This window comes from Bos indicus, chromosome 10 (genome assembly GCF_029378745.1).
Source record: "Bos indicus isolate NIAB-ARS_2022 breed Sahiwal x Tharparkar chromosome 10, NIAB-ARS_B.indTharparkar_mat_pri_1.0, whole genome shotgun sequence".
Taxonomy (NCBI): Eukaryota; Metazoa; Chordata; class Mammalia; order Artiodactyla; family Bovidae; genus Bos; species Bos indicus.
The window spans coordinates 17,846,624-17,859,400 of record NC_091769.1 but is presented as its reverse complement, the minus strand read 5'-3'; the positions used below and the strand labels follow the sequence as shown (position 1 = coordinate 17,859,400).

Below are 12,777 nucleotides of genomic sequence, written 5' to 3'. Positions count from 1 at the left end.
TTTCTTTTTAAATTGTATATATATACACACACATTTTTAAATGACACACAAACTATGAAGTTATATATGCTTTATATTCCTCTCATTGACTTGATTCTAGTATGCCTGTATGAGAAGAAGGGAAATATGTTAAGCCTAGTGTCCTCAGATTTGTTCATAAACCAAGGGATATGTGTTATATGATCTGTATGTCATAGAAGGAAAAGGCTGTGAGCCACTGGAAAAGACAGATACTATAGATTGCAACTGGAGTAACTATTTATGTTTTATGCCAAATTGCTTAACACTGATAGTTAAGTAGTAAGGATTTGTGCTAGCTAATGGGGAAACAACAAAGGTTAACACAATCAGGATTTTACATTCTAGTGGGGAAGACAGATACAAAACAACTATTCATGTTGTTGTTCAGTCGCTAAGTTGTGTCCGACTGTGCGACCCCATGGACTATATAGCACAACAGGCCCCTGTGTCCTTCACTGTCTCCTGGAGTTTGTTCAAATTCATGTCCGTTGAGTTGGTGATGCCATCCAACCATCTCATCCTCTGCTGCCCTCTTCTCCTTTTTTCTAACTACCCAGTGGTTATTAATGCTCATTAGTGCTAACAAGGGGAAGTGCAGAGTACTGGGAGAAAAAAAGGTATCTGATCTAGCCCACTCTCTGGGAAGTCATTAGGAAAGACTTTTCAGGGGAAGTGAGGGAATTCATTGAGAAAAAATGAATTTGGGAATTGGGAATTTGGGAATTGGGAATTCATTGGGAATTTGGGAATTGGGAAATTGGGAATTGGGAAATTGGGAATTTGGGAATTGGGAATTCATTGAGAAAAAAAGGTATCTGATCTAGCCCACTCTCTGGGAAGTCATTAGGAAAGACTTTTCAGGGGAAGTGAGGGTTGAAGTCAAGACCTTCAGGCTGAACTGCAGTTAACCAGGGCAGGGTGAAGGAAGCAGGGCAGGGGAGAATAGATCTGTTTGTAGAAGAAGGGTTCTAAGGTAGGAAGTTTTTGGGAATTGGGAATCACTGAGGCTGCAGCACAAGAACAGAATGGCTGATACTATGGGACAAGATAGGTAAGGTGGGTAGATGGCCTTACAGGCTATATTAAGTAATCTAGATTTATTCCTAAGAAAAATAAAAAACTACTAAAGGGTTCTGGCAACCCACTCCAGTACTCTTGCCTGGAGAATCCCATGGAGGGAGGAGGCTGGTAGGCTACAGTCCATGGGGTCGCAGAGTCGGACAAGATTGAGCGACTTCACTTTCACTTTCACAGCGTTCTTAAATTAGGGGCAAGCCTATATTTTCAATAGTTTCACCTTAACTTTTAAAACCTATTGCTAATTTCAGTAGGTTTTCTTAAGAAAACTATTTTAAAATAATTATATGTAAAATATTTCCCCATTTCTGCTCCAAATTCATTTCTCCAAAGATACTAATATCCCAAAAGAACACCACTGCATACCCTGCTTCCTCTGGAAATGTAGAGACGGTGCTTCCATCGTTCTGACAGTGGTCCTGAGAGTCAGAATCTCTTCTGTCTTGATTTATAGCAATACTGGTTATTCGATGCTGTTGCAAGTCCCACTTTCGAGCTACATTGTTAATTGTTAACCTTTTCTTCTCCTATGAAAAAGTTCATTGTGACAAGAATTACATAATGCCATTTCTGTAGCAGGAGAATCCAAGGAGCATATTGTTTGTACTACTTATCACATCTTTAAAAGGAGTCAATTACTTAAAGCAGCTACCAAATGTGTATTCTAAAACATGGTATAAGCAGCCTTTATTCAACCTATGCATTCAAACATCTCAAAAATGCTCTATTATTCTTAAAAAAAGTATATACAAATAACAATTACTCCCACTGGACATAAAAAAATTTCACTATTTACAGGTTTAACTTGATGGAAATTGATATACTCAAATGTTACATTTGCATGTGTGCTAAGTTGCTTTAGTCATGTCCTACTTCTTGCAACCCATGAATTGTAGCCTTCCAGGCTCCTCTGTCCGTGGGATTGTCCAAGAAAGAATACTGGGGTGGGTTTCCACTTCCTCCTCCAGGGGACTCAAGCGTTATGTGAAGTTTAAATTATGTCTTTGTGCTTAAAGATAGCAAGAAAACCTGACAATATTTTAATCTTTTTAACCAATAATTATGGCAAATATGGTGGAGTGATCTCGGAGAGAGGGAGAAAAGAGAGATTGATCAGTGTTTTAAGCTTCACAGTATAAATTACAATGTCTGAAAATTAACAAACATATATAGACTATTAAAAGAAATTGTACTAGGTTGAAACATTTCTAGATAACTAGTAGCATCTTAGATTATCCATTATCAAACCTCGTAACTCAGATGGTAAAGAATCTGCCCGCAATTCAGGAGGCCCGGGTTCAATCCCTGGGTAGGGAGGATCCCCTGGAGGAGGAAATGGTAACCCATTCCAGTATTCTTGCCTGGAGAATCCCATGGACTGAGGATCCTGGTAGGTTACAGTCCATATGGCCACAAAGAGTCAGATATGACTGAGCGACTAACACAACTTCTAAATGGTATGTTGATTAAATCAGAGTGCTGAAAATAGACACCTCCCTTTTTATCTTTACTCAGAGAACAATCATCTAGTGAAAAATCATCGGTGTGATACTGCCCCTCTTCATCTGCTCCCTTTAGAACCAGGGAAGGCTGTCGGGAAGATTCTCTGCCCGTTCCCTCAGCGCATCCACACATGCAGAACACTTATGTTTAGCTCCACTTCTCTGCCTTCCAAAATTTTAGATGTAGAAATGGCACTGTTTAGGAATTAAAACTGGTGACAAAGCTTAATTACAACTAAACATTTTTAAAGTTCTATTTCTGCGTTTAAAAATGTCTTTAACATGGGTTCTTTTTTCTATTGCTTGGGATTTGAAATGTGTTTATATAATTAAATGGGTTCCACTTAGTATGTGTATACTTCTAAGACTTCTTGACATTTTATGTATGTCCTTATCTAAAGCAAGAAGGCATTTGACATTCTACTATAAATTTTCCCCCCAAATCTATGATAAGAAGGCATCTTATCTTAAAGGATTCTATTTCAATTATTTGCAGATGACTTGGGACAACCCAGTTCTTAATCTACACAATACCATTATTTTCACTCAGTGCCAAGGCTATTTTGAAAGAGGCAGGGGCAGTGAGTTAATGGCAGATGGCTATCATGCTGACGCCATGCATGTGGCTTTCTGGCTGACTTGGAGTTGGCAAAAATAAATATTCTTAATGAGGTAGATGTAGCAGTGCTTAGAAAAAAGGCACAAAAGTATACACCACTCAGTATGTTAAATTTATAACAAGATACTCTGAAAACGCAAGCACTTTTCTATACCAACCCCAAAGTTAAGCTTTCTTTAACTGAGTTGTTAAAATCAGATCAACCCCAGGCTGACAAAGAAAATGGGTATTTTCACCGAAGTCAAGAAAAGGGAAGATATAGTTTAAAACAAGAGTGCAATCTGGGGTCAGGTGGGGACCACTGACTGGTTAGAGGGGCCAGCAAGGGCTCTAAGTGCCTGTGGGGCAGGAAAAAGAAGAACAAAGGAAAGACAAATATTCTATAAGGCAAAAGAGGGTTCCCCCCCCAAAAAAAAATTTATGTTCAAAGATCATGGATGCATCTGGCATATTAGTACAATCACGACTATAGCTAGAGGACAGTCTGTCAAATTTGTGTTAAAGTGATAGTTATTTTAGAAGACGCCAACTTTCAGCTTCTGCCACTTGAGTCTATTCTTTATAAACCAAGCAATACCACACCAGTATATGTCATCACTATCACTTCCATTCATTTTAAAGATTGAAAAGAAAATAGAAAGATAGAAAAGCAACAGGACTAAAGATGGATGTCTATACACCCTTCCTGTCCCTCAGAAACAGCAGTCCCCAACATTTTTGGGTACTGGAGACGAGTTTAATGGAAGACAATCTTTTCATGGACCAGGATGGGGGGCGTGGTTTGGGGAATGTTCAAGTACATTGTATTTATTGTGTGCTTTATTTCTAAATTATTATACATTGTGATATATAATGAAATAATTATACATCTCATGGAATGCAGGATCAGTGGGAGCTCTAAGTTTGTTTTCCTGCAACCAGACAGTCCCATCTGGGGGTGATGGAAGACACTGACATCTCAACTGAGATGAACAGCTATAAACACAGATGAAGCCTCGGTCGTTCGCCTGCCACTCACCTCCTGCTGTGTGGCCCAGTTCCTAATAGAGTGGAGCTGAGAGGACTTGGGACCAAGTTTGTTTTGTTTGTTAATTTAGGAGTAGTTTTCACAAAGTAAAACACACAGATTCAAGTGTACTCTTCGATCAGTTCTGACAAATGCATAAATGTTAACCTGTAACATTTCCATCACCCCAGTAAGTTCTCTTGTTTCCTAAGTTTGCTATATATAACTTTGTTATCCCGAAAACCTTTTAAGGACAGTAATATCTGATATGCTAAATCATTTCAAACAAGTTCAAAAAAACCTTTAATTTCTATACTCCTCAAAATCTCTACCACCTCTCTAATGGAGAAGCTAACAAAGATTTTTTTTAATTTAAAAAGCCATCGGATCATTTTGATATTTGGCAAAACTAATACAATTATGTAAAGTTTAAAAATAAAATAAAATAAAAAAATAAATAAAAAGCCATCAGTAAAAAATAAACCCATGTAGCAGAGCTTGTTAAAATATATCACTAAAGATGACAGTTTACTACAGTGGTTTCCAAAATGAAATTTAAATGCCAGGAGGATATACAAGGTGATGTACTGGTGTGGAAATAAGGTTAACTTCTGTTATATATATATACTTTAATCTCTTCCTTTTATAATTTCTCATTTTCGCATTTATTTTATATTGTACATTACATTATATTGTATTTCAGAAGTACAGGATTTTTTATGTTTTAAGGGTGTCTGTTTATTAAAAACACTATCAAAAGGAATGAAAAATTTGCAGTTTGGAAACCACTTTTCTAGCTGATTAGCAAGCTAGCTTCAGTATGTGTGAGTGTGTGTACGTGTGTGTGTGTGCACACATACATGAATGTAGACACCAGAGACAATACCTTAAGCAAAGATTGCTTTTGACTTTCCCGCTTCTTCTCTTCCTCTTTTTTGGCTACAACAGATGCCATACGCCTTTCTTCTTCCTAAAAGAAAAATGTAAAAAAGTATTGTTAAGTATTTAACCTTTTTTGATGCTAAATATCTTCAGTTCTCCAAGTCTGATTTTCTTTGTGAGAGCCATACTACTTGCTAATAGGAAATATGCCCTCAAAGAAAAAGTCAGTGTGTTCCTCTTTATTTTCTTCTTCCAACTGAATTTGAAAAGAAAACTGTGCATTCTTAACTCTACTCCCAACTCTTGATGTGAGATAAACCTAAATAATACAAGAAAAAGACTGAGAAGAGAAAGAAGAAAGGGAGAGCAGGGGGCTTCCCTGGTGGCTCAGTGGTAAAGAATTCACCGGCTAATGCAGGAGACACGGGTTACGGTTCAATCCCCGGTCCAGGAAGATTCCACATGTCATGAAGCAACTAAGCCCGTGTGCCACAACTATCGAGCTTGTGCTCTAAAGCCTGGGAAACGCAACTATCGAACCTACGTGCCACCACGACCGAAGCCTGCATGCCCTAAAGCCCACGCTCCGCAACAAGAGCAGCCACTGCAATGAGAAGCCCGTGCACCACAACTGAGAGTGTCCCCACTCACACAACTAGAGAAAGCCACGCACAGCAGCCAAGACCCTGCACAATCAGACATAAATTAATAAGATTATAACAAAAGGGAGTGCGATGCAGGACTGTATAACTTTTCTTTGTACTGTAGTTTTACATGGAGATTTTTAATAAAGTTTTTATCATGAAGATGAAAATCATGCTTCTAACAATCTATTTAATTTATTGTTGCAAAGCAGAGTTTTTTTTAAATGACAATACAATTGTGAAAGCTTTTAAAAAATTTCTATGGATATTAATAAATTATTCTCCATTAATATCATTACTTTGTTTTTAAGTTGATTTGGCCAGTCTAATTTCTTCCATTCTAAAAACTATGAAACTTTACTGTAATAACATTACAGTTTAGAAAAACTTTTAAAAAGTAGTCATAATCCCAAAACCCTAACTCAAATATCATAATTTTTCCCTCACATTATGATATTCACTATAAACAAATTTTTAAATGTTGCAATCTGCATATACAATCTGGATCATGATTTTTCACCCTAAGGATTGGAAAATTTTTAATAAAGTAAATTATAGGCATGTAACTCATAATTTTAATATCAAAAGATTTGATATTAAAATGATGTCATAATTTGAGAAAACAATTTCTTCATGAAAGACAAACTTGAAAATATCTTCAGAGACAGAAAACTATAAAAAGTAATTCAGTACATTTGAAGGAGAACATTTTCAGAAATACAATTTACAAAACCTAAATTAAAAATTTAATGGAAGTGAGTTGAAGAGTAGAATGCTCTCATACCACCCTATAATTGCCAGTCATAGCCCTTAACCTCTTTCATTTAAATTATCTCTGGTACTATCTCTTCTCTTTCCTGCAAATAGATAGCTCCATGAAGGTATGGACCATATCAGCTACCCAGCACATAGTAGATATGCAGTAAATATATATTCAAAGAATGAATTATTAAATGTACATCTCTATGACTGTGACTGTGTAAGTTCCTCAGTTGTGTCTGACTCTTTGTGACCCCATGAACTGTAGCCTGCCAGGCTCTTCTGTCCATGGGATTCTCCAGGCAAGAATACTGGAGTGAGTTGCCATTCCCTTCTCCAGGGGATCTTCCCAACCCAGGGATCAAATTCAGGTCTCCTGATTTGCAGGCAGATCTGAGCCACTGGCTCCTGATCTGAGCCACAGGGAAGCCCACAACTGTTCAATAATTTCCTAAAACTGAAACCATTAAATCAAATGGTAGACATATTTCTAGGGCTTTTGCTGTGTTTGCAAAAGTACTCCATAAGTGTAGTACTAATTTATATTTCTACCAGAAGTTAACACTTGATTTAAAATATAATGGATAGTCACAAGAGTTGTTCACCAAATATTCCTATGTCTTCTTACATCCTGGCCATATAGTCAGATGGCACTTCATGTCCTCTTAAAGTCAGGTGTGGTCATGTGAATTGCTTTGGCCAATGTCGTATGGACAAAAGTGATATGTGTTACTTCTGGGTAGAAAATTTCAAAGACAATGTATGATATAGCTATTTCCTCTCTCACTGCTGGTACAGAATTTGCAAAGCTCCAAAGGATGGGCACTTTGAAGGCCTTGGTCGTGGAATGAGGACAACACAGAGTAAAGTTCTCAGACCACATAAAATGGACAGACTGACAGCATGAGCATGAAATAAGCTTTGTTGGTTTAATCCACTGAGATTAGAGAAGTTGTTACTGTAAGATGGAGAAGCTCTAAACAGCAAAAACAAGACCTGGAGCTGAACTCCTTATTGCAAAATTCAGCCTTAAACTGAAGAAAGTAGGGAAAACCACAAGACTTTTCAGATATGATCTAAATCAAATCCCTTATAATTATACAGTAGAGGTGACAAATAAATTCAAAGGATTAGATTTGGTAGACAGAATGCCTGAAGAACTATGGACAGAGGTTTGTAACATTGTATAGGAAGAAAAGAAATGCAAGAAGGCAAACTGGTTGTCTGAGGAGGCCTTACAAATAGCTGAGAAAAGAAGAGAGGCAAAAGCCAAAGGAGAAAGGGAAAGATATAGCCAAGTGAATGCGGAGATTCAGAGAATAGCAAGGAGAGATAAGAAAGCCTTCTTAAGTGAACAATGCAAAAAAATAGAGGAAAACAATAGAATGGGAAAGACTAGAGATCTTGTCAAAAATATTAGAGATACCAAGAGAACATTTCATGCAAAGATGGGCACAATAAAGAACAGAAACAGCAAAGACCTAACAGAAGTAAAAGAGATTAAGAAGTGGCAAGAATATACAGAAGAGCTATAGAAGAAAGGTCTTAATGACCCAGATAACCACAATGGTGTGGTCACTCACCTAGAGCCAGACATCCTGGAGTGTGAAGTTAAGTGAGCCTTAGGAACAATTACTATGAACAAAGCTAGTGGAGGTGATAGAATTCCAGGTGAGCTATTTCAAATGCTAAAAGTTGATGCTGTGAAAGTGCTGCATTCAATATGCTAGCAAATTTGGAAAACTCAGCAGTGGCCACAGGACTGGAAAAGGTCAGTTTTCATTCCAATCCCAGAGAAGGGCAAGGCCAATGAATGTTCAAACTACCATGTGATTGTGGTCATTTCACATGGTATCAAAGTAATGTTCAAAATCCTTCAAGCTAGGCTTCAGTGGTATTTAAACCGAGAACTTCCAGATGTTCAAGCTGGATTTAGAAAAGGCAGAGGAACTAGAGATCAAATTGCCAACATCTGTTGGATTATATAAAAAACAAAGGAATTCCAAAAACATATCTACTTCTGCTTCATTGACTACGCTAAAGTCTTTGACTGTGTGGATCACAACAAACTTCAAAATTCTTAAAGAGATGGGAATACCAGACCTTTTTACCTGTCTCCTGAGAAACTTGTATGCAGGTCAAGAAGCAACAGTTAGAACTGGACATGGAACAACTGACTGTTTCAAAATTGGGAAAGGAGTACATCAAGGCTACATTTTGTCACCCTGCTTTTTTAACTTCTGTGCAAAATGCCAGGCTGGATGACTCACAAGCTGAAATCAAGATTGCTGGGAGAAATATCGACAACCTCAGATACGCAGATTATACCACCCTCATAGCAGAAAGTGAAGAGGAACTAAAGAGCCTCTGGTGAAGGTGGAAGAGGATACTGAAAAAGCTCTCAACATTCAAAAAAATGAAGATCATGGCATCTGGTCCCATCACTTCATGGCAAACAGATGGGGAAATAGTGAAAACAGTGACAGATTTTATTTTCTTGGGCTCTAAAATCACTATGGACAGTGACTGCAGCCATGAAATTAAAAGACACTTACTCATTGGAAGAAAAGTTATGACAAACATAGACAGTATATTAAAAACTAGAGATTCCTTTTGCCCTCATAGGTCTGTGTAGTCAAAGCTCTGGTTTTTCCAGTAGGCATGTATAGATGTGAGAGTTGAACCATAAAGAAGACTGAGTGCTGAAGAATTGATGCCTTTGATCTGTGGTGCTGGAGAAGATTCTTGAGAGTCCCTTGGACAGTAAGGAGATCAAACCAGTCAATCCTAGAGGAAATCAGTCCTGAATATTCATTGGAAGGACTGATGATGAAAATGAATCTCCAATACCTTGGCCACCTGATGTGAAGAGCTGACTTACTGGAAAAGACCCTGATGCTGGGAAAGATTGAGGGCAAGAGGAGAAGGAGGTGGCAAAGGATGAGATGCTTAGATAACATCACTGACTCAATGGACATGAGTTTGAGCAAACTCCAGGTGATAGTGAAGGACAGGTAAGCCTGGTGTGCTGTGGTCCATGGGGTCGCAAAGAGTCAGATACAACTCAGTGACTGAACAACAACAGCCTAGAGCATCCTGATCAGTATATACATTAGAATTAGAATTAAGGAAAGTCAAAGAGGCACAAAAATGTATTCTAGGGTGTGAGCCATTATAAATGCTCCTGAAAACAAAGGACTTAGACTAAAGAAGTAAATAAAAAATACACAAAGCAAACTATCTCCGAGTTAAAAAGGTAATCAGAAATACATCCACTGGAGGACTCAAATTTTAAAAATGAGGAAATGAACAATGAGAAGTTTAGTAACTTATACAAGGTCAAAGCCAGGATCAGAACCAGGGGTCATTGGTGAGAAATGGGGTTTGCATTTTTATAATCAGGATATATTTATATGTGTTTTACTGGCTTTAGACAGATGAAAAAAGTGAGGTCAAAATTTAGCAGTAATCTGCCATACAATTTAGTTCTTTAAAAGGGAATGAAAATTTATGTGATTTTTGGTGAATTTAAAGTATATTTGACAATATGGAAAACAGTTGTTCTTAATGTTTAAAGGCTGAACAGAGGTAATGAGGAGAAATAAACTAAATAAGAAATTCAGAACCTTGGTTCCTAGTTTCATAAAATAGCTGAATTAATAACCACATTAAACTCTTTTGTTCAGTAGATGTTGATTTAGTACCTATTAAGTATAACCTGTTTCAGAAAAAAACTTAAAAAGAACAAAATATATTGATGGTCAATTGTTGACTCGTGTATTGAATGTGAACTAGAAACAGATTGGTTATTCAAAGAGCCAATTTTAAGCAGTACTGGAAACTGTATGGGTCACGTACTATACATACTTAATGGATGATTTCATTAGATTTGCAAAAAGAATCTGAGCTTCTATTAAAGGCAGGAGGACTTTAAAAGGAAAGTTAACCCAGGAAAACTGGATAGATGCCAAATCAGTTCAAATATTCAATGTTTTAAAAATGTATAAATATGATGACTGTATTTCAGCCCAAATAATTACAGAGTAACTAAAGTTAGAAACAAAAATAAACCCCTCTAATTGTAAAGATAAGCTATAAACCTGTTGGTAAGAAGGAAAAAAATTGTAAAATTCAGGCATCTTCATGATAATAATCCAATTTCTGTGACAAAAACCATATCCTTTATGTAGCAAAAGAAAGAGATCTACCTGGCCTGAAAATAGACATACACTTTCCTCATTACTGTGGTTTGTCATGAAGACCCAATACAGAAACAGGTTTAAATTAATTAAGAAGCATAGTGATTTAACAGAGAAAGAAATGGCAACCCACTCCAGTATTCTTGCCTAGAGAATCCCATGGACAGAGGAGCCTGGTGGGCTGCCGTCTGCGGGGTCACACAGAGTTGGACACGACTGAAGCGACTTAGCAGCAGCTAAGCAGTGATTTAATAGGTATTTAATAACTTACATTATACACTCTTAGCAGACTTCTAAGGCTCTAAAACAATGAATTTATTACATGAGAAGACATTTTGCTGCAAAATAAATAATAGCAGTCCTAATATAATCAGCAATTTATTATGTGGAATTTTAAAAACAATGGCAATGTGGGTTTTTTAACCATATACTTTAAATAGTTATTCAAGACATTGTTTTCCTTGACTATACTAAATATTAAAACAGACTAAAATTACAGAGCTTTTGTCTAGAGGAGAATGTTCTTTATTTTTCTTTCAATCTTTTTTTCTTAACAGAGAAAACAGATGTTTCCAGGGTCATAGTTAATGTCAGAATGAAGATTAGAAGCTATATCACTTGACTTCTACTGGCCCATGGATAATAGTCATATTATACATTCAGTTCAGTTCAGTTCAGTCGCTCAGTCATGTCCAACTCTTTGTGACCCCATGGACTGCAGTACGCCAGACTTCCCTGTCCATCACCAACGCCTGGAGCCTACTCAAACTCATGTCCATTGAGTCGGTGATGCCATCCAACTATGTCATCCTGTGTCATCCCCTTCTCCTCCTGCCTTCAATCTTTCCCAGCGTCAGGGTCTTTTTCAATTGGTTGGTTCTTTACATCAGGTGGCCAAAGTAATGTAGTTTCAGTTTCAGCATCAGTCCTTCCAATGATTATTCAGGACTGATTTCCTTCAGGATGAACTGGTTGGATCTCCTTGTAGTCCAAGGGACTCTCAAGAGTCTTCTCCAACAATACAGTTCAAAAGCATCAATTCTTAGGTGCTCAGCGTTCTTTATAGTCCAACTCTCACATCCATCCATATATGACTACTGGAAAAACTATAGCTTTGACTAGACTGACTTTTGTTGGTAAAGTAATGTCCCTGCTTTTTAATATGCTGTCTAGGTTGGTCATAGCCTTTCTTCCAAGGAGCAAGCTTCTTCTAATTTCATGGCTGCTGTCACCATCTGCAGTGATTTTGGAGCCCAAGAAAATAAAGTCTCACTGTTTCCATTGTTTCCCCATCTATTTGTCATGAAGTGATGGGACCGGATGCTGTGATCTTAGTTTTCAGAATGTTGAGCTTTATGCCAACTTTCTCACTCTCCTCTTTCACTTTCATCAAGAGGCTCTTTAGTTCTTCTTCACTTTCTGCCATAAGGGTGGTGTCATCTGCATATCTGAGATTATAGATATTTCTCCTGACAATCTTCATGTCAGCTTGTGTTTCATCCAGCCCGGCATTTTGCATGATGTATGCTACATATAAGTTAAATAAGCAGGATTTCAATATACAGCCTTGATGTACTCCTTTCCTGATTTGGAACCAGTCTATTGTTCCATATCTAGTTCTGTTGCTTCCTGACCTGCATACAGATTTCTCAGGAGGCAGGTCAGGTGGCCTGGTATTCCCATCTCTTTGAAGAATTTTCCAGTTTGTTGCGATCCACACAGTCAAAGCTTTGGCATAGTCAATAAAGCAGAAGTAGATGTTTTTCTGGAACTCTCTTGCTTTTTCAATGATCCAAAGGATACTGGCAATTTGATATCTGGTTCCTCTGTCTTTTCTAAATGCAGTTCAAGCTGGAACATCTGGAAGTTCCTGGTTCATGTACTGTTGAAGCCTGGCTTGGAGAATTTGTAGAATTACTTTGCTAGTGTGTGAGATGAGTGCAATTGTGCGGTAGTCTGAACATTCTTTGGCATTGCCTTTCTTTGAGATTGGAATGAAAACTGACCTTTTCTAGTCCTGTGGCCACTGCTGAGTTTTCCAAATGTGCTGGCATATTGAGTGCAGCTC

At 37.6% G+C, this 12,777-nt stretch overlaps 1 protein-coding gene across 6 annotated transcripts in view; it reads right to left on the bottom strand.

The window, feature by feature from the left end:
• The window catches only part of LRRC49 (leucine rich repeat containing 49), a 149,316-nt gene that overhangs the window by 41,947 nt on the left and 94,592 nt on the right, over positions 1-12,777 (bottom strand). For all 6 annotated transcript variants that reach the window (XM_019968201.2, XM_019968200.2, XM_070797009.1 and 3 more), the window contains 2 exons: positions 5,112-5,195; positions 1,465-1,625 (listed from right to left, as the gene is read on the bottom strand). In XM_019968201.2, the coding sequence (XP_019823760.2) occupies positions 1,465-1,625; positions 5,112-5,195 (245 nt within the window). The remainder of the gene's footprint in view (positions 1-1,464; positions 1,626-5,111; positions 5,196-12,777) is intronic.